Below are 18,495 nucleotides of genomic sequence, written 5' to 3' on the forward strand. Positions count from 1 at the left end.
TGCTGTGCAAGGCCAAGCTCAGGCAGAGAGTGCACCCTACACCCACTGCCCAGGCACAGATGGGATGTCTCCACATGGGATGAAGCACCTGCATGTGGCAGAACAGACTCTGTCCTAACTTTCATCAGGCACTTTACCTTTAAACAGCTGGATGAAAAGCTCCTGCTGGAACCCAGCCCTGTGCAGGGTGCTGGCTTGTCCCCTGCCAGGAGGGTGAGCTCTCAGCCCTGTTCTGGGAGAAGAAAGACAGCCTCAGCTGCACTCTCCTCAATACACAGGACAAGCAGCCCCAGTTTCATTCCTATAGCATCACCATTCTGGTTTTCCCATACAACAAGCCTGCTCCAACGCCTTTGTAAGTACCCAGGTGAACCCCTCCTCCAACACATGTGGCACATAACACCTCAATGGCCTGGTGCTACCATGTGCTAAGGGAAGGCTGAAAGACACCTGTTTACATCAGAACTCTCCTCAGAGCACAGCACTCATGGTGGTGGAATCTGTTCTATACCAATTCCTCATGCCTCAGAAAGGCTGTACACACAAAGGTTCTGGAGATTCGCAAGATGCCAAGAACCTTTCTGCCAGCCAGGCAATTGTAGTTACCTGCTGAGTGAAAGAGCTGGTGCAGCACAGCTCTGCCAAACTCCTGTCACCCCTTCTTTCTCTCAATTCCATGCAGTAAATGTTCCTGACTGAACCAGCCAGGGATAATACATGTTGCTGAAGATATTACAGCCCTTCTCACCTAGAGAGGAATCCATTCCCACTAATGTTAATTGATGTGCACTGCAGATGTTTAAAAAATTCTTTATTTACATTTCAAAATGTAAAAAAAAAAAAAAAAAAAAAAAAAAAAAAGATGCCCATTATGAAATAATTTCAGGAGAACCTCAAGAGGATGGATCTGGCCTGTGCAGAAGTCTGGGGCAGTAGGTGAGCTGGCTGGAATTAGAATTGCACAGAGCCAGCACAGGTCTAATCACCAGTAAAGGAACACTGAAAGGAAAAAGAAACAGGTAAGTCTAAATGCTGGACAGCCATTCCCAACAGATCCTACAACAGCCAGGCTGTGCAGTGACACTGGGGGCCACACAGTGATTTTAAGAGCATGCCAGCTGCTACACACACCAGCTTTCATCATCCAGAGAACTCAGGAGTTCTCCTAAATCTGCCTGTCAGGCAACCCACCTACTTCTGAAGTTAAAAGCAACAGTGCCTCTTTCTCCCAGCTGATTTTCAAGGATCTTGACAAGTAGCTGATGTGGCTGTGTGACATCAGGCAATGCAAAAGCTGTTCTCATCCCCAGTCAGATGAGAGACATGAGAGTGCAGCAAGGCTTGCAAATAAGTAAGGTGGCACCAGCCTTGCACCTATGAATGAAAAGCTTCCAGGCTCAAGCTGGGCATTGGCCAGAGACCCAGTACTCCAAACCAAAATTATAAGAAAGTCTGGGACTGAGTACAACACTAAAGGGAACCCAACCCTTCAGCACAGCTCTGCAAGAAAAGGAACAGCCTTGCTAGCAGGCTTTTTTCAAAAGCCTGTAAATGCCACCAGAAGTACCAGGGGAATGGAAGAATGATTACATTCCCTGTTGTCACTTCATCAAATAGCAAGAGCTCCAAAGAGTTTGAAGTGCTGCAGGTCTCTGAGACTTCATTACAAAAGAAGGAACATTGTGGGCAATTCCTTCTGTGAAGGAATTGAGTAAGTATGTGCTTTTGTCCAAACTGCCTCCTGAAATGTGGAAAAAATCAGCAACCAAAAGGCTAATACAGCCGATTTTTGACAAACTGAAGCCCAACACACTGAAATCTAGACAGATTTGTTTAAATACCCGTAGTTTTTACAGTAAATTGAGCAGACAAATGGAAACAGAATACTTACTGTATGTTAGCCTGAGACTATTGGTTTAACCAAAATGAAGCCTGAACAGTAAATAGTGGAAACATCTCTCTTCAGATAAAGACAGTGGTACTCTTTTCAAGTCAAGGCAAGACTATGCAAAATGGTATTCCTTAGTCCTTCAGTAATGTTGGTCCTACAGCTATACTGAGCAAGGAGGCTTAAGTCCTCCCTTTCTCGTCTCCTTTTCTTGATCCCTGCCTGTCCCACCCATGGATAATCTGCTTTTTGTAGCTGTTGGAAAGTTCTCCAATATGCAGGTCAAAGTGAGGCTTCCCACCAGCTAGACTGCCTGGGTAATGCCAGAGGGATAACTGCTGTAATTCCCTTTCATCCACTTTCTACAATCAAGGCTTCAAGGCAGCCTAACCCAATCCAAGAAAAAGCTCCCACAAACCCATCCTCTCCTCGACTACAGCTGCAAAATCTTATCCCTGCTGTGCTGCCTCTGGTGTTTGTGCAGCTTGGAGGGAAGCCAGTTCTGGGACTTCAGCTGACAAAAAACAAATGCTGTTAGAGAAGCACTTTCTGGTCTTTCAATGAGCTGACACAGCTCTCTGCAGGTTCAAAGAAATGTGAAAATAAATCAAGAGAAAAGTAAGAAGCAGAGCAGCCCAGAGTTCATGGCACTGTGCCTGTGAAGATTGAGACTTACCACATTGCTTTTTCATCACTTCACATTTCCCCACACTGAGAGATCACAACTGGCAACTTGGGTTTGTTATTGGGACCTGTAGGCACGTTCTGGGGACAAACAAATACAGAACATTGAAACTTATGAAAGCACAGCAAACTCAGGGAGTGACAGGTACTGGAAGATTGGCTAAGAGAGATCTCTGTAACATGAGGAACAGGGAATTCCAGACACAGCTCTGAGGAGCAGAAAAGCACCATTACACATTTGGCAACAGGCCCAGCCATAAGCTGGTGAATTCCCTCTGTAAGCAGAGGTTTGGGACACAGACCAGAGGCTGGTCCTTTGAATTCGAGGGAAGGAATAGAGTAAGAACTGGAGAGCTCCTCATGGAGATACTTGAGGCTGCTCTGGCTTTGATACTAAAAGCAGCTGCCACAAGCAAAACAAACCTGTGCTCACACAGAAAGGAGAGAGACTGTGGCAAAGAAACCCTAATTCTGAACCTCCTGATGCGCTAGACTCAGCTGTTCTCTGAATCTCTAATTTTCTTTACTTTGGTCTCACTGTACCAATACCCAAAGCAGGCTCACCACAATGCTCCAGCAATTATACCACGCGGTACTACTCCTTCTGTGTAACCTTGTCGCAAAGCCCAACAGCTCTGTGTTTTGCCTCACTTTCTAGATTAGAGACCCTTATGCACATTATCCCACATGTGTCATGGAGTCAATGCTGGCTGTCTCAGAGAACTTGCTGCTATTTGTTAAATCTACTCATTAACCTGCCATGACACCCAGGCCTGATGCTGGCAGCAACCATCATCTGGACTGTATTTATCTTCAGCTCCTAGAAGCCTATCAGGAGATTAGCTTAATTTTTTCATATTAAACATGCTGATCGTAGATCAGCAGAACTGATGATTTTGCATCCGCTGAATAATCCCAGTCAATGGCAAAGAAGTGAGATGCTTTATGCTCTTGTCTGAGCTGCTGATGGAACAACTTTTTAATTCAGCCTCTGAACAAATGCAAAGCAAATAAAGCCAAGAGCGCAATCCCCGCTCAAAGACTATCACAGTCACAAGATCCTAGCATTTCCAAAGCCAACTCATATGACAGCCTGTGCTTCAACAGATTTCCTGCTACATTATAATGATGACAACCAATAATGCCAGTTATCAACACTGGTATTAGCTGGTATCCTGTAAACAGACAGCAAGACAACTCACTTAATCATGTACATAACTTTCCAATGCAGACATTCACAAGGAAGTAGCCATATTCAAACTTACTTCAATTTTTCTCATGACCAACAGCCCATCGACAATTTTACCTAGAATGAGAAAATTTATCCACTTCAATATGGCTGATTTTTACCTTTGTTCCCCCCCACTCATCACAGGTACACACATTTCTGTCCTTCCTGAAAAGCCCTGGGCAGTGTGTAGCTATTGGGCACTTCAGGATTTGTTACTGATCTCTAAACTCATAAAGGAAACAATCCCTCTTCAAACATTCTCCACATTCAGCACAGATTAAGTGCCTCTTCCCATCACAGGGGTAGTGTGCCTAGAAATTTGGGGGTTGAGACCACCAGCTTAAGACTGGTCTGGAACTCCTACAGTTCAAGCAGCAGTAAATGCAAGTTAGCAGTTACGGTTTCACAGAATTACTGTCCAAAACTGTGGTGAAAGCTCAGCTCTCTCTGATAGTGGAGAAGAAAGGAATCCTTCCACTCATCTGTGCCCTCTGCACACGCACAATGATTTGTGTACAAATACAGTACACTGAAGACTGATCTGGATAAAAGCTAACCTGTGAAAAAATTATTCATTTCAACAGTGATCCAACAGGTTGCACAGATCCCTCAGATAGCACAAGTGAGGAGGAAAGAATGAGCAGTCCATACCCAGAGGTGGTTGGGCACTGAACAGGCACCCCAGGGAATGATTACAGTCCCAAGGCTGCCAGAGCTCCAGGAGAATTTTGACAGAGTTCTTAGGCACAGAGTAGGATTTTTGGGGTGACCTATGCAGGGTCAGGAGTTGGTCTTGATGATCCCTCTGGGTTCCTCCCAGTTCAGAAGACTCTGATTCTCAGTATTTATTTTAACAGCTTCCCTGCAGGGACGTCTGTGCTTCCACTCCAGGACTTTTGTTGTATTGCATTTAGCTATCCTTGCACTAGTGATGAGAGAAATGTTACTGGGTCACGTGGATGGTGTATTCCCCCTTCCTATCACATGGTTCCTCCCCATGCACCCCCGGTGGTCGGCCCTGTGGATACCCCTCCCCTCACCCCTCCCCAGTGGCATCCCATTGGCCACGGTCCTTTTTCCCCGCCCCCTTTCCTTGAGGCACAAAACTGCCCTGCAAGGAGGCCCCGTCCTCTTTTCTACCTGGGTGGTCACAGTGCCAACAGTGTCCTGCCCCAAGTGAATAAACGGGACACATGTCCCCACGTAGAAAAGAGCGCTTCTCATCTTTTGTCGTCTATGCAAGCCCGTATTGGGCTTGGGTTCGAGCTGGCCGGGGTTGGACCCATATAAAGCCCAGAGAACTGACGGATTATTGCAGGTCGCGCCCAAGTGTTTGTCGTCCCACGATGGCCATGAAGGAGCTGGTAATTCCACGAGTGGATTACGTTAGCTTTTAGACTTTCACCTTCCTCTGACTTCTTCGTCGTGTTTTTGTTGGCGGGGAGCCCAGAGGGTACGATCTGGAACCCGCCGTGCCCATGGTGGACCAATCCGAGACGAGGAACTTCATTGCAGATGCTCCAGCCAGTCACAGTCCCCAAAGCGGGGTGAGTATTCCCTGCACAGCTTAGTGGGACCTCGGGGGGACCCTCAGAGGGTGGGGGTTACCTCCCGGTGCAGGAAAAAATCCAGTCTTGAGAGGGTTTGCGATTTCCGCGCGGTTCGTGTGGGCGGGGCAGCTCCGGCGCTCCAGCAACGCCTGTGCGCTGTTCCAGCGGCGTGTTCCCATGGCACGTGGCTCCCAGGACCGGCGGCACCATTTCGTGGCGCTGGCGGCTTTCGTGGTGAACCCAGTGCTGTGCGCAGGTTCCAGCGCTGCGGCAGCGCGGGTGGTGGCAGATTGTCTGCCGCTTGTGTTTTTGCCAGGAGCGGAGTGCCTGGGCAGCGGCGGGACCCTGTAGGCGGCGCGGACCAGTTCCAGCCGTACACGCGGCAGCCACGTGGCGCGGGAGGACCGGCAGCTGCCGATCGCCATTTTAAAATAACCGCTTGGTCTTACGCAAGCAGTTTCGTCTTCCCCAGAGAGGAGGGCAGGGGGAGGCTGCCCGGATTCTTTCCTGGATTGGCTGTGGACTCAGTGCTTTCAGTTTTTGCTTGTGCTGGCTGTAAAGAAGGCAGATTTACGTGCTGCAGAAAGCAAACATGGGTGCTAGGTTTTCTGTGGCACAGAGAAGCATTTATACCCTAATTTTAGAACTCCTAAGTAGTGAAAACGTGACAGTTTCCAAAGCAGTGTTGAAACGGTTTGTACGCTGGTTATCTTTTCATTTCCCTCAGTTTACCCAGCAGAATGTAAATTCTGTCTCTGCCTGGGACAAAATTGGAGCCTTGTTAACAGCAAAAGTGGAACAGGGAGATGGGACAGTGTCTCAATTTTTTCCTGTGTTCCTAGTGATTCGGAAAGAAGTCTTAAAGAGGGATTTAAAAGGACAGCCAGAGCAAATCTCACCTCCCACGGCTTCCCCTACCTTTCCCCCCAAACCCTCTGCTCCTGAACTGAGAGAGAGTAACAGGGCTTCCCGGCAACTACAGGGTACCTGGCACTGCCACTGCTTCCCTGGAAGCAACAGATGTCACCAGAGAAACTTCAACATGCCATTTGCTTCATATGCAAAAAACCAGGACACTTTGCCCAGGACTGCCCCCAAAGCCAGCAACAAAAGACACCCTTCACACCAAATGCCAGCACCCACCCGCCCGGTGCCTCGACATAAATGCAACAGGCTTCCCTGAGGGGGAAACCTTCCTCAAAACAGAACAGGGGGATGAAGGGAAGTGGGATGCGGGAACACAAAATAACCATTTACAGGATAAAATCTGGTGGTTTCACAAGCGTTTCAAGCTTGTGATCACCAAAGCTTTTGCTTTCAGGTCTACCCAGTGGATGGTCATTGGAGTGGACCTGCCAGAGGACTTGCAGAGCTTGCCAAAGATCGCACAGGATTGGACAGTGAGTACTTTGTTATTGGGGACACTGCACACACACCCATGGAGATTGAGGTGGCTCCCATGACCATCAAAGGGGACTACCTAACCTCATTCTCCTGGCACGCTGTTCACAGCCACCCTTCTATTTGGCCAAAGGGCAAATCATCGCCCAGGCCATTCCTGTTCCAGCAGAAATTTCAGTAGGTGACAAAGCACCAGGTGTATACTGGGCAGAAGTGGTTGGCGAGGACAAACCCATTATGGCATGCAACCTAATGTGTGGGACAGAACACCTCCACGTGGAAGGGTTGCTTGACACAGGGGCAGATGTGACGATCATATCTGAAAGGTTATGGCTGTCACATTGGGATTTGCAGCCCGTGGCTGGTCAAATCCAAGGTGCAGGACGATTCACACTGGCAAAGATATCAAAGAGCATTGTGCAAATTGAGGGACCAGACGGAAAATTGGCCAGCGTCCGTCCATTTGTTACTAATTACAAAGCTCCCTTGTGGGGTAGAGACACCATGTCCCAGTGGAGGGTCAAACTGGTCATTCCTAAAACACCCCGGATTTTTAGAAGCGGCCACTGTCGAGTGCCCTGCCCACAAGTTAACATGGCTGAAAAATGATCCAGTCTGGGCAAAACAGTGGCCACTCAGTAATGAAAAGATAGAGGCGCTCGAGGAGCTTGTAGAAGAACAATTGGCTAAAGGACACATTGAAGAGACAACTAGTTGCTGGAATTCCCTGGTCTTTGTAATAAAAAAGCCACGGAAGAATAAGTGGCGGCTCCTCCATGACTTAAGAGAAATAAACAAAAGAATTGTGGACACGGGGTCTCTCCAACCAGGGATGCCCTCCCCAACGATGCTCCCCCAAAATTGGCAACTGGCTGTCCTGGACATCAAGGACTGTTTCTTCCATATTTCCTTACACCCGGAGGATGCACCACGGTTTGCCTTCTCGGTTCCCACCACCAACCAAAAAGCCCCAATGAAGCGCTACCACTGGAAAGTATTGCCTCAGGGCATGAAATCAGTCCATCCATCTGCCAGGGGTACGTGGCTTCATTGCTGCCCCCAGTGCGTGCCCAGAAAAAAGAGGCAATCATCCTACACTACATGGATGATGTGCTTGTGTGTGCCCCCGATGACATAATACTGCAAGACACACTTGACCTAGTGGTTAAGGTTTTAACCGCTGCTGGATTCCAACTGCAGGAAAACAAGGTTCAGAGGATGCCACCTTGGAATTACCTGGACTTGCAAATCACTGCGCGGACCACTGTTCTGCAGAAATTGGAAATTAGGAGTAATCCCAAAACCCTAGCAGATCTCCATTCCTTGTGTGGGTCTTTAAACTGGGTCAGGCCTTGGCTGGGTCTCACAAACAGAGACCTAGCTCCCCTTCTCAATTTACTGAAGGGAGAGAGAGAGCTAGCCTCTCCCAGGGAACTGACCCCAGAGGCAAAAACTGCCCTCCAAAAAGTGCAGAAGGCTTTGGCTGAGAGGCAGCCTCACTGTTATAAGCTCGAGCTGCCTTTTGAATTCATTGTTTTGGGGAAGTTACCACACATACACAGGTTGATATTCCAGTGGTTTGAAGTACAAAAAGATCCACTTCTAATCATAGAGTGGGTTTTTCTCTCCCATCAGCGATCCAAAACCATCACACAGCCACAGGAGCTAATAGCTCAGCTGATCTGGAAGGCCAGGGTAAGATTGCGTGAGCTGGCCGGTTGTGACTTTGAGTGTATTTACCTTCCAGTCCACCTTGCTAAGGAGGGAAAGAGCTCTCCTGAGAGGTTGACCAAAAAGAGGTTCAACAACCTGCTCCAGAGCAATGCCATTCTCCAGCTATCCCTGGACAGCTACAGTGGACAGGTATCAGTCCCGGCCCCATCACAAGCTGTTCAACAAGGAATTCCACCTCATTGCTCCTGAGAAAAGGAGTCGTAGGCCACTCAAGGCGCTTACAGTGTTCACTGATGCATCCGGAGCCTCCCACAAGTCGGTGATGACTTGGAGAAATCCACAGACCCAGCACTGGGAAGCTGATGTTGAGTTTGTGGAGGGGTCGTCCCAGATTGCTGAGCTAGCCGCAGTGGTAAGAGCCTTTGAGAAGTTTTCAGAGCCAATTAATTTGGTTACTGATTCAGCCTATGTGGCAGGAGCAGTGTCCAGGGTGGAGCAGGCAGTTCTCAAAGAAATCGAGGATGGGCATCTCCACAGGTTGCTCTCAAAACTAATTTATTTGGTTTTGCAGCAGGAGCACCCCTTCTATGTGATACACGTGAGGTCACACACTGATTTGCCAGGTGAGATCACAGAAGATAATCGCAAAGCAGATTCCCTTGCCGCTCCAGCAGAAATGGCACACCTTCCAGACATCTTTCAGCAGGCAAGGCTAAGTCACCAACAACACCACCAAAATGTTCCAGGTCTAATCCATCAGTTCCACTTAACACGCAGTCAGGCTCGAGCCATTGTGGCCACCTGCCCCAATTGCCAGCTTCAGGCAGTACCATCCCTGGGTGTTGGGGTTAACCCCCGAGGCCCTGGGAGCTACGAAGAGTGGCAGACAGACATCACACACATTCCCAGTTTCAGTCGCATGAAATATGTACAGGTCAGCATAGACACATACTCAGGTGCGGTTTATGCCTCTGCCCACATAGGGGAAAGGGCTGCGCATGCCAAACAGCACTTGCTGCAAGTCTTTTCAGTATTGGGGGTCCCTAGGGAAATTAAAACTGACAATGGCCCAGCGTGTGCCTGCAAGGAGTTCCTAGAGTTTGTCCAGCAGTGGGGAGTGTAGCATTAGACAGGCATTCCCCACTCCCCCACAGGCCAAGCTGTGATTGAGCATGCCCACCACACGCTCAAAGAGGTCCTGGCTAGGCAGGGCAATTCTGCAGCGTGGATGACTCCAGAACAAAAGCTCTGCAAGGCCTTGTTTACTATCAATTTTCCGAATTGTTCATTTGAAAACATTAATCCTCCAGTAATACGTCATTTCAATAATAACAATCAGTTTAAGTTGTCACAGCATCCACCAGTTCTCATTAAGGACCCAGAAACTTGGGAAACCAAGGGTCCTTATGAGCTCGTCACCTGGGGGCATGTTTACGCTTGTGTATCCACCCCCTCGGGCCCTCGATGGATACCCCAAAAGTGGGTTAAACCTTTTGTCCCCAAAAATCCAGCTCCAGCAGACGGGGATAAGAAGCAAGCAGCTGTCGCTTCCAAGAGAAGACGCCGCCGGAAAAAGAAGGAAGAATCTTCCTAAGAGAGTTAGCTGCATTCTGGCAGACCCATGAACTTGTATGTGTTTTTAAAAATGTTTGTTTTCCTTTGTAAAACAGAAAATCTACCTCCTACCTAACCTCACAATGAGCCCTGTCCAAGTTGTCATCCTGTTTGTGCTGAGCAGTCTCACAGCTGTGTGGATCGCTCCTCAGCCACGCCCCAAAACATCTGGGTGACCCTGGCACAGACGCTCCAACAGGAAAATATATGCCTGTCCACAGCAGCAGCAAAAGACCCAAGGTCTACCTGCCTGGTAGGGATTCCATTGCAAGCTGGAGAGTTCACAGACAAGTTAGATACCCTCATACCTCCCCCAGCTCCCAAACCAAATCACACACAACCACATAATGTCCATCACCAGCGAACTGTCAAGATTAAAAACCTCACAGAGGAGTGGCTTCCAAAGTTATCCAGAGCTGCTCAGGAGCCTCAAGAGTTAGAGCTGTTGGGCTCCTCCCCTGCACCATACGGCATACACTTCTTCGATATCGCACCTTCCAACACCAAACCTTTTAACAACATTAAACAGTATAGAGGAGAATTCACTGCCAAAAGGTGGTGTAAGGTTTTAAGCCATGTGTCAGCAGACAATCCAGACCATTCACATCCCAAGAGCCTCCCTAAAGGTTTGTTTTTAATTTGTGGGGATCGTGCATGGGCAGGAATCCCTTCTCGGCTATTAGGAGGGCCATGTACCATTGGGCGTTTGTCCCTGTTGGCACCCAACCAAAACATGATTGGCGAGTGGACTCAAAAGAACAATTCGGTTACCAAAATTCATAAGAGAAGCGTACACAATTTGGACGCAGATTGTGATGCAGAAATCTTTCATTGGGCCAAGTCAAAAAGAGTTGCTGTATCCCTGTTCTTTCCATGGGTTGCAGCAGCCAAAGCTCTAGGTGAATTGGGCCACCTAGATTGCTGGGTAGTCAAACAGGCAAACTTGACATCCACAGCCATCAGCTCCCTCCTAGAAGACGAGGAGATTACCAGGCAGGCCACACTCCAAAATCGTGCAGCCACAGACTTTCTCCTGCTGCTGCATGGACACGAGTGCCAGGAATTTGAAGGACTGTGCTGCATGAACCTAACATCAAAAGCACCCAACGTCCATGCAGCTCTCCGAAAAGTGAAAAGCCTGATCGGACAAGTCAAGCAGGAATCCGAGGACTGGTTCAGTGGATTGTTCAAGAACTGGGGAATCTCAGGGTGGTGGACCTCTATAATTAGGACAATTTTGTTGGTTTTTGTTGTTCTTTTCCTAGTCATGTTAGCATTTGGTATTCTACATCACATACTTTTAAAGGCTATCAACGGTTTGGTCTCCAGCACCGCGGAAGTCAACCGCTCAGAGTTTGTGGAACTAAAGCAAATTGACAGGCCCGCAAACCACGAGTGGTGGGCAAATTCATAATTAGCAGCAGAAATAGTCTGGCACATTTCCTTTTGGTTTTAAGTTAACAGAAAAGGTGGAGGTGTTGTATTGCATTTAGCTATCCTCGCACTAGTGATGAGAGAAATGTTACTGGGTCACGTGGATGGTGTATTCTCCCTTCCTATCACATGGTTGCTCCCCATGAACCCCCGGTGGTTGGCCCTGTGGATACCCCTCCCCTTGCCCCTCCCCAGTGGCATCCCATTTGCCACGGTCCTTTTTCCCCGCCCCCTTTCCTTGAGGCACAAAACACAAAACTGCCCTGCAAGGAGGCCCCGTCCTCTTTTCTACCTGGGTGGTCACAGTGCCAACAGTGTCCTGCCCCAAGTGAATAAACGGGACACATGTTCCCACGTAGAAAAGAGCGCTTCTCGTCTTTTGTCCTTTTGTCTATGCAAGTCCGTGTTGGGCTTGGGTTCGAGCTAGCCGGGGTTGGACCCATATAAAGCCCAGAGAACCGACAGATTATTGCAGACTTTTACTGCAGGTACTCACCGAACACAACATGTTTCCCATCCAACCAGTCACACTTGGAGCACGTGATGAAGAATTGGCAGCCATTGGTACTCGGACCACTGTTTGCCTGGGTGTTGAGAATAGCAAAATACAAGTATACTATTTCAGACTGAACAAAACTGAAGGCAGACACATAAAGAAGAGGTGTTATTTAAGTATGTATTATTTTTAGCTTATTGCTAGACAAACCAAAGGAAACAATACATATCTGCAGGAGACCCTGTGCTGGGATGTAGCATGTCACCACAAATGGTCACACCAGAATGCGCAAGCGCCACGTCAATAACTATTTATTATACTTCTACAAAGGCGTGTTCAATACAAAACTGTGCCGAAGTCCAGGCTTTAGAGCAGACTCCTGAAAAAAGGCTGAACGTTTTGGTGACAAGTATTTATTGGCTGCAGCACTACCCTGAGGAAAACTGAACACCAGAAACCAGGGCAAGAAAAGAACCCAGCTGATTTCTGGTTTTTGTGAGGTTTCCTCAGAATACAAATAAAAAACTTTCAATGATCATGATGAGAAAAGTAACAACTGTATTGGCACAGGACTCACAGGAACCTTGGGATGCAGATGTGAAATTTTATTCACACCCAAGTACAAAACCCCAGAGGATCTGCACTCTGTTAAGAAAACATCTCTGCAACACTGAATGCCACTTGTCATATTGACGACCAGGAGCTACTAAAGCAAGTTTCTGTCCTGATGAGTGAACTGGTCAAGTTTTGCAGCTGCAGGACTGCAAAGGATAGCGTCATTTTGGCTTTCTAGTTAATGCTAGCCAGCTTCAAAAGAATCCAGCTAGGATCCATGGTTCCTGGGATCCAAGGTTTGACCCAGTATAATGACTTCAGAGCCATGCCACTTTTAATACAAAACTGGCAATACTGGAGTGAATCCCTTCTCTCACACCACAGTACACTAGCTGCTTAGCTGTGCCATGACAGCTTTTTGGGCCATGTTTTCAACATGGATGAATAACTAACCCAAATTACTAAATGTCCGAAGCAAGTGGTTTTAAGGGCAGAGCAGCTGAAAGAGCTGAGGAAGAAGCAGTTGTGGATAGGAACACTGAAGCACTGGCTCCATTTGCTTTCTATTCCAAAAGCCAGGGTATTGTTCCTACCAGACAATGTGCAATGGTTGCAGTTTCTCCTACTATGTTGAATAGGAAGGTCTGTTTTAAAAGATACCATGGTAACATTGCTGTGGCTTTGGAACTCCCAAATGTCTCTGTTTCATCCTTGCCAAGGTCAGTGTTTGACAACAGTATCAGGAAAGAAGAAAACACCACCAACTCACCACTGTATGAAAACGGCAAGAATTAAGCTCTTCTGAAAGCAATCAAGCTAAGCCTGTCCCAGCAAAGAAAGGATGCTGCAGGATCAGGACTATTGTGTTACTCAACATATTGACCTAAAAGTAGCTGCTTGACTAGTAGCTACAAAGCAGACCTTGTACCCTATGGCAGACATTCTGTTGCCAAGCAAATATTATATACACTTAGGAAAAGGGCACAGAGAAAGTTCCGAAAGATTTTAGTCTGTAATGCCATTATTTCATACTCACCATAGAAAGCAGGCCAGGAGCAGAATGTTTCAGCTTGAAGTTTTCGTCTGCAAAAGGACCTCTATATATACTGGCTACTCCAGTGCCATCTCCCTGCATGACAGAGGTACCCAGTCAGCTACAGCATTTGTTCTGTAGCAACTGCTACAGAACAATTAAAATTAAAAATTAATTTAAAATCTCTAAGCAAGAGGAAAGGGCAAAATGGACTCTGCATTGCCATTTACATACACCAGCAGTGAACACATTCAGTGTTTCACTTCAGAACAAGAACAGCAACCAGTTTCTAACTACACAGTTCATTGTTCAGCATTCATAGGTTGGCAGAAGCCCATGCAGATGGTAAGTTTAAGTCCAAGCCTCCCATAGTGAAGTGGAGGCTACAGATTGCTTGGTACAGACCCATCAGGACTCGGAAGGGAAAAGGCAGGAGACACAGAAGTATAGGATGGTGTGACAAAGAAAACAGAAGTGGTTGCATGGCAAAAGTTGGCTTACAGTGGTTTTACATATTTCACCTTATTTTCTGTGACTTTATTGGAAATAGGAAAGCAATCTTTCTGTTCTACAAGGACAGTTTCTAAAATAAAGATTTTCTGTTTATGTTGTACTTTCTACTAAGTCCTTTTGCTCTACTTGCCCAGTCCTTGTTCGTTTCCCTCCTGCTCTCTGTAGTTTACTTAAACTTTTGGCTCTGAGAAAGAAACTTGCACCCTGTCTCAGGGGTCAGTGTGACTGTGCTTGCTCCCTAGGTGGCTTTGTAATAAATAGAACATATAAATTCCAAATACTGGAGCAATGTGTAAAGCTTGTTGAGATGCAATGGAAGTAATACAGTGCACTGGGACATCTGAGCAGTGTCATGATTAGCAACTACCAGAGTCTGGTGTTGCTGAACCACCTGCTGTTGTGGTCATTTCTCTAAGAGACTTTCTTACAACCAAGTTTTATATTAAAAAAGCTTTATTACTTCCCTCATATTTTGAAACACTTCCCAAAATAAAATAATTTTACTAGATCCTAGAACAGTGAAGAGATCCTGTAGCCCTTCAGCCTTACTCATATGTTCTGCTTATCCTCCTGTCAGAGCACGACCACCATTGTGGGTGCAAAGACTTTTCTATTTTGAGAAAATTTAGTAACAAAAGGCTAGTTTTGATTTAAATGACCTCTTACATTACACACTGGGTTTTGTACTTCGGGTTTATCAACAATGTGAATTGAAATTCACAGAGGTGTTTTGTCTGGAGGAGGTCCACAGAAGGGGGAAGGAAAACAGGGCAAAGAAAATTTTTCAAGTTTTGAAAGCTTCCAGGGTTTTGGCAGGTTATTGCAGAGAGAAAATATTTTGGGAAGAATGTGTGTTCACCCAAGGCTCCAGATTTGTTTTCAAGTGGTTTATTGTCTGTTGCAGTAAGATGACAGCAATGCTATGAGGATACCTCCAGTTACTACTGGATACCTCAAAAAAGAAAGAGAGCCCACAAATCAGCACAGACCCTTGGAAACAGTAGCATGTTATACCATAGAGGAAAAGGACAAAAAGAGTTCAGGAGTACATACATTTACGAAGTCACCTCCTTGGATCATGAAATCCTTTATTACCCTAAAGAAGTAAAACAACACTTAGTTCTCAGTGGTCAAAAACCTCAAGAAGCTCAGGGTAAGATGAAAAGGGGTTCTCCTTGCTGTGCAACAGAAGTTGACAGTCTGTGAATGCTGCAGCCTAAAATCTACAACAAATATTAATTAATGGTTGATATGAGGCTATTTAGGACTCATTGCTTTTGAACAGGGATAGTGATTACATCACAGATGCTGTATCTGACATGGCACATCAGAACCAGGGGATTCCTCCCAGTGGGGAAGACAGCATCCCCAGGTCCCCCAGAGCCACAGAATTACATTAGCCATGATCCGCAAATGTCTCCAACACCACTAATAGCTCATGGCAGGTCACAAAACCCCGTATGTCTCAAGCACGCTATTCAGTGTCAAAACAACAGTAGATGATTTACCTGTGGAAAGTGCTTCCTTTATAACCTATAGGGACACCATCTTTCCTGCAGGGAAGTGAAAAGGAGAATTACTGCAACCTACTAGATATTCCAACACAGAATTGTCTCAGCAATTCAGAGTTCCAAAGAGTTGCTGTATACATTAGCAGCTGCCTTGAAATACAGCTGAGTGCCGCAGCCTCTCGGCTGCTGCTGTTGGAGGCAAAAAAAAAGCCTCAAATGGGCTCTGCATATGAAATAACTCTGTTCCCTGCAACACCCACACCATCGCCTTCACAGGGTCCCACTGCAATGTGCAGCATGAGCAGGGGGCTTTGCAGATAGGGCTTTTTAGAGTCACCTGAGCACAAAAAAAGTCATATCAGAAAGAGAAACCTGCCATCTCTGTGAGTCTCCAGCCTCTCACAATTTCCTCAGAGCAGATTTCTCTTCCATTTTGTACTAGTATAACATGAAAAAGTTCAAAACAAACCCTTTCTACCTCACCCAGCCCTGTTTCTCCAGTGGGACACTTAAAGGACATTATAATCCACTTACCTGAATTCACCTGTACAAAACTGCCTGGCAAACAAAAAGAGAACAGAGTGTTAGGTGCATATGAACTCTGAGGGCTGCACCAACAGGTGCACAGGATTTTCCTTACTGCATCAGAGATGTTCCCAGAGAAACAGGAACAGGAAATGGTAACTCCTTCCCCCTGACATTTCAAAACATATTCTGTACTCTTTGTAGTGAAGAAGTCAGAGAGTTAACCCAATGGAAGTGGGATTTTACATGGTGCATCTCTCAGTTGATGGCAGGAGAACTGGGTGGCCAGGAGACCTCCACCATGACGCAAGGCACTGCCTGCTCTAAATGCATGGAGCAAATCAGGAGGCTTTGCAGAAGAAGCAGAGGAGGACCCCTTCCAGCCAGACAGGGTCCCCTGAGAGACCAGGATGCCACACAACATCTCTGAGAACAGAGAGACAGAACGTAGGTGAAGCAGTTTGGGGTGGGTGTCAGTTAATCAGTTTGCCACCAAAAGCCATTCTTGCACCAGAAAGCCTTTGCAGTTCCAGTCCAAGCTGAGCTGCAGGAACGGTAGCCGCTCGTTACCTGAAGTTCTCTGCTGTTTTGGGTACAACATCTGCGAACAGCTCGATCTTCATGCGGCCGACCTCCTGAGGAGACGAGGGCCAGGTGAGTCTTCCAGATCCCCTCGCACACAGACGCCTGCCGCCCGACCCCAGGCACTCCCACAAATCCGGTCACCTCATTCACCCCCATTCATCCCCACCCCTCCATGCTCCTCCTGACGTAGTCCTTCCCCTCTCCCCTGCGAGCCCTTCCCGACGGGCCCAGTCACCCGACAGTCCCGCCATCCGGCTCCTGGTACCGCCCCTCCCAGCGCTTCCAGTTGCGGCCCCGCAAGCCCCACGTTGAACCCCCGGCACCGCCCGTGCTCTCTCATCCCCACAACACTCCGACATCCCCAGTTATCCCCGCAGTCCCTCCCCGGGCGCCGCCGCTCCCCGTCCAGGAGCACCCCCACCTGCCCGCCGATGGTTACGTCGAAGAAAACCACGGGGTTGTTTGGATTCGCTGCCAGCGCCGACATTACGACTACCACTGCAGGAAGCGGAAATGGCGGCGGAAGTGGAAACAGCGACGAAAGGCGAGACGGGCGGGAGTTGGGGGTGAGGTTGTGCGGGACGTCTGGGATGTGTGTTGTGTGTCCAGACCGTGTTTGTGGTATATCCGGGTGGCGTCCGGAGCTCCATCCTGCTGGGGCAGCTCGGACTCCCCAGAGTAGACCGCTGCTCGGTTGGGAAGTCTTGCCCGTTCATCTCCCTGCCCCCTGGGCGCACACCGGCTGAACATGAGCTCAGTTGCGCCCAGATGGGCAAGGAGGCCAATAGCACATGGGCTGTACCGGCCACAGCGTGGCCAGTGGAACCAGGGCAGTCACCACCCAGCTGTGGTGAGGCACCTCTAGTCCTGGGGTCAGTTCTTGGTGCTTCTCTACAAAAAAGACATTGCGGGGCAGGAGTATGTCTAGAAAAGAGAATGGAACTGTGGAAGGGTCTGGAGCACAAGGAGCAGCTGAGGGAGCTGGGAGGACTGAGCCTGGAGAAAAGGAGGCTTGAGGGGACTTTCTCTCTTTCCACAACCCTCTGGCAGGAGGATGCAGTCATGTGAGTGTCAGGCACTGCTCTCAGGGAACAAAGGACAGGACAAGAGGCACTGGCCTCAAGTTGTTGCAGAGGAGGTTCAGGTTGGACATCAGTAAGAATCTCTGTGGAAAGGCTCATCCAGCCCTGGCACAGACTGTCCTGAGTAGTGGTGGAGTCCCCATCCCTGAAAGGGTTTAAAAGCCGTGTAGATGTGGCACCTGGGGACATAGTTTAGTGGTGGCCTTGGCAGTGGTGGGCGAGCAATTGGTTTCAATCCTCAGGGTCTTTTCCACTAATTCCACGATGGCAACAGTTAGATCTGTGCTTGTTTTCAAGGTTTGATCAGCTGAACACTGCCTTTGAGAGGTTTACAGAACATCCTTCAATGTCCTGACTATGCTTGAGCAGAAGTCATGCTTTCTGTGGCAGAAGGATGAGCAAGGTATGTAAACAAGTGCACTGCAACTTTTCTGCTTGGAAAGAGACCTTTCCCCGACAAGAATCCTGATTTGGGAATTGTTATGTATGCATTTGTGGAAACCCAGGGCACGGGAATATTTCCTTGTCTGCTCTGAGGTGCCCTGACCCCCAGGAGAACACTGACTAAACTGGGCTTGTGTAAATTACCAGATGCATGCTCTCTGAGAAGGGCTAGCTGTGAAAAGGGGCAAAATGGATGTCTAGGAGCATAAAGATGAGTCACTGCCTGAAAGGGACAGACATGACTGAAAAACAATGATCTATTTTCCAAAGCCTTA

The 18,495-nt window shown here is 47.8% G+C and overlaps 1 protein-coding gene across 1 annotated transcript; it reads right to left on the reverse strand.

The window, feature by feature from the left end:
* Positions 1-796: 796 nt before the first annotated feature.
* On the reverse strand, positions 797-17,208 carry PPIH (peptidylprolyl isomerase H). Its single transcript, XM_030963927.1, has 10 exons — positions 17,116-17,208; positions 16,680-16,744; positions 16,119-16,142; positions 15,582-15,626; positions 15,127-15,169; positions 13,564-13,656; positions 11,973-12,060; positions 3,838-3,878; positions 2,565-2,653; positions 797-999 (listed from the first exon to the last, which is right to left on the reverse strand). Exons 1-9 carry the CDS (start codon positions 17,179-17,181, stop codon positions 2,585-2,587), a joined length of 534 nt encoding a protein of 177 aa, XP_030819787.1. The 5' UTR covers positions 17,182-17,208; the 3' UTR covers positions 797-999; positions 2,565-2,584.
* Between the last annotated feature and the right edge of the window lie 1,287 nt (positions 17,209-18,495).

This window comes from Camarhynchus parvulus, chromosome 21 (genome assembly GCF_901933205.1).
Source record: "Camarhynchus parvulus chromosome 21, STF_HiC, whole genome shotgun sequence".
NCBI classification, from domain to species: domain Eukaryota; kingdom Metazoa; phylum Chordata; class Aves; order Passeriformes; family Thraupidae; genus Camarhynchus; species Camarhynchus parvulus.

Excerpts from the sequence above, each read along its gene's own strand:
- PPIH (XM_030963927.1), bottom strand. The coding sequence starts at position 17,181 with ATGTCGGCGCTGGCAGCGAATCCAAACAACCCCGTGGTTTTCTTCGAC. Across the intron at positions 15,627-16,118 it reads TTTTGTACAGGTGAATTCAG|GAAAGATGGTGTCCCTATAG; the intron begins GTAAGTGGATTA and ends ACTTCCCTGCAG. Across the intron at positions 15,170-15,581 it reads AAAGGAAGCACTTTCCACAG|GGTAATAAAGGATTTCATGA; the intron begins GTAAATCATCTA and ends TTACTTCTTTAG.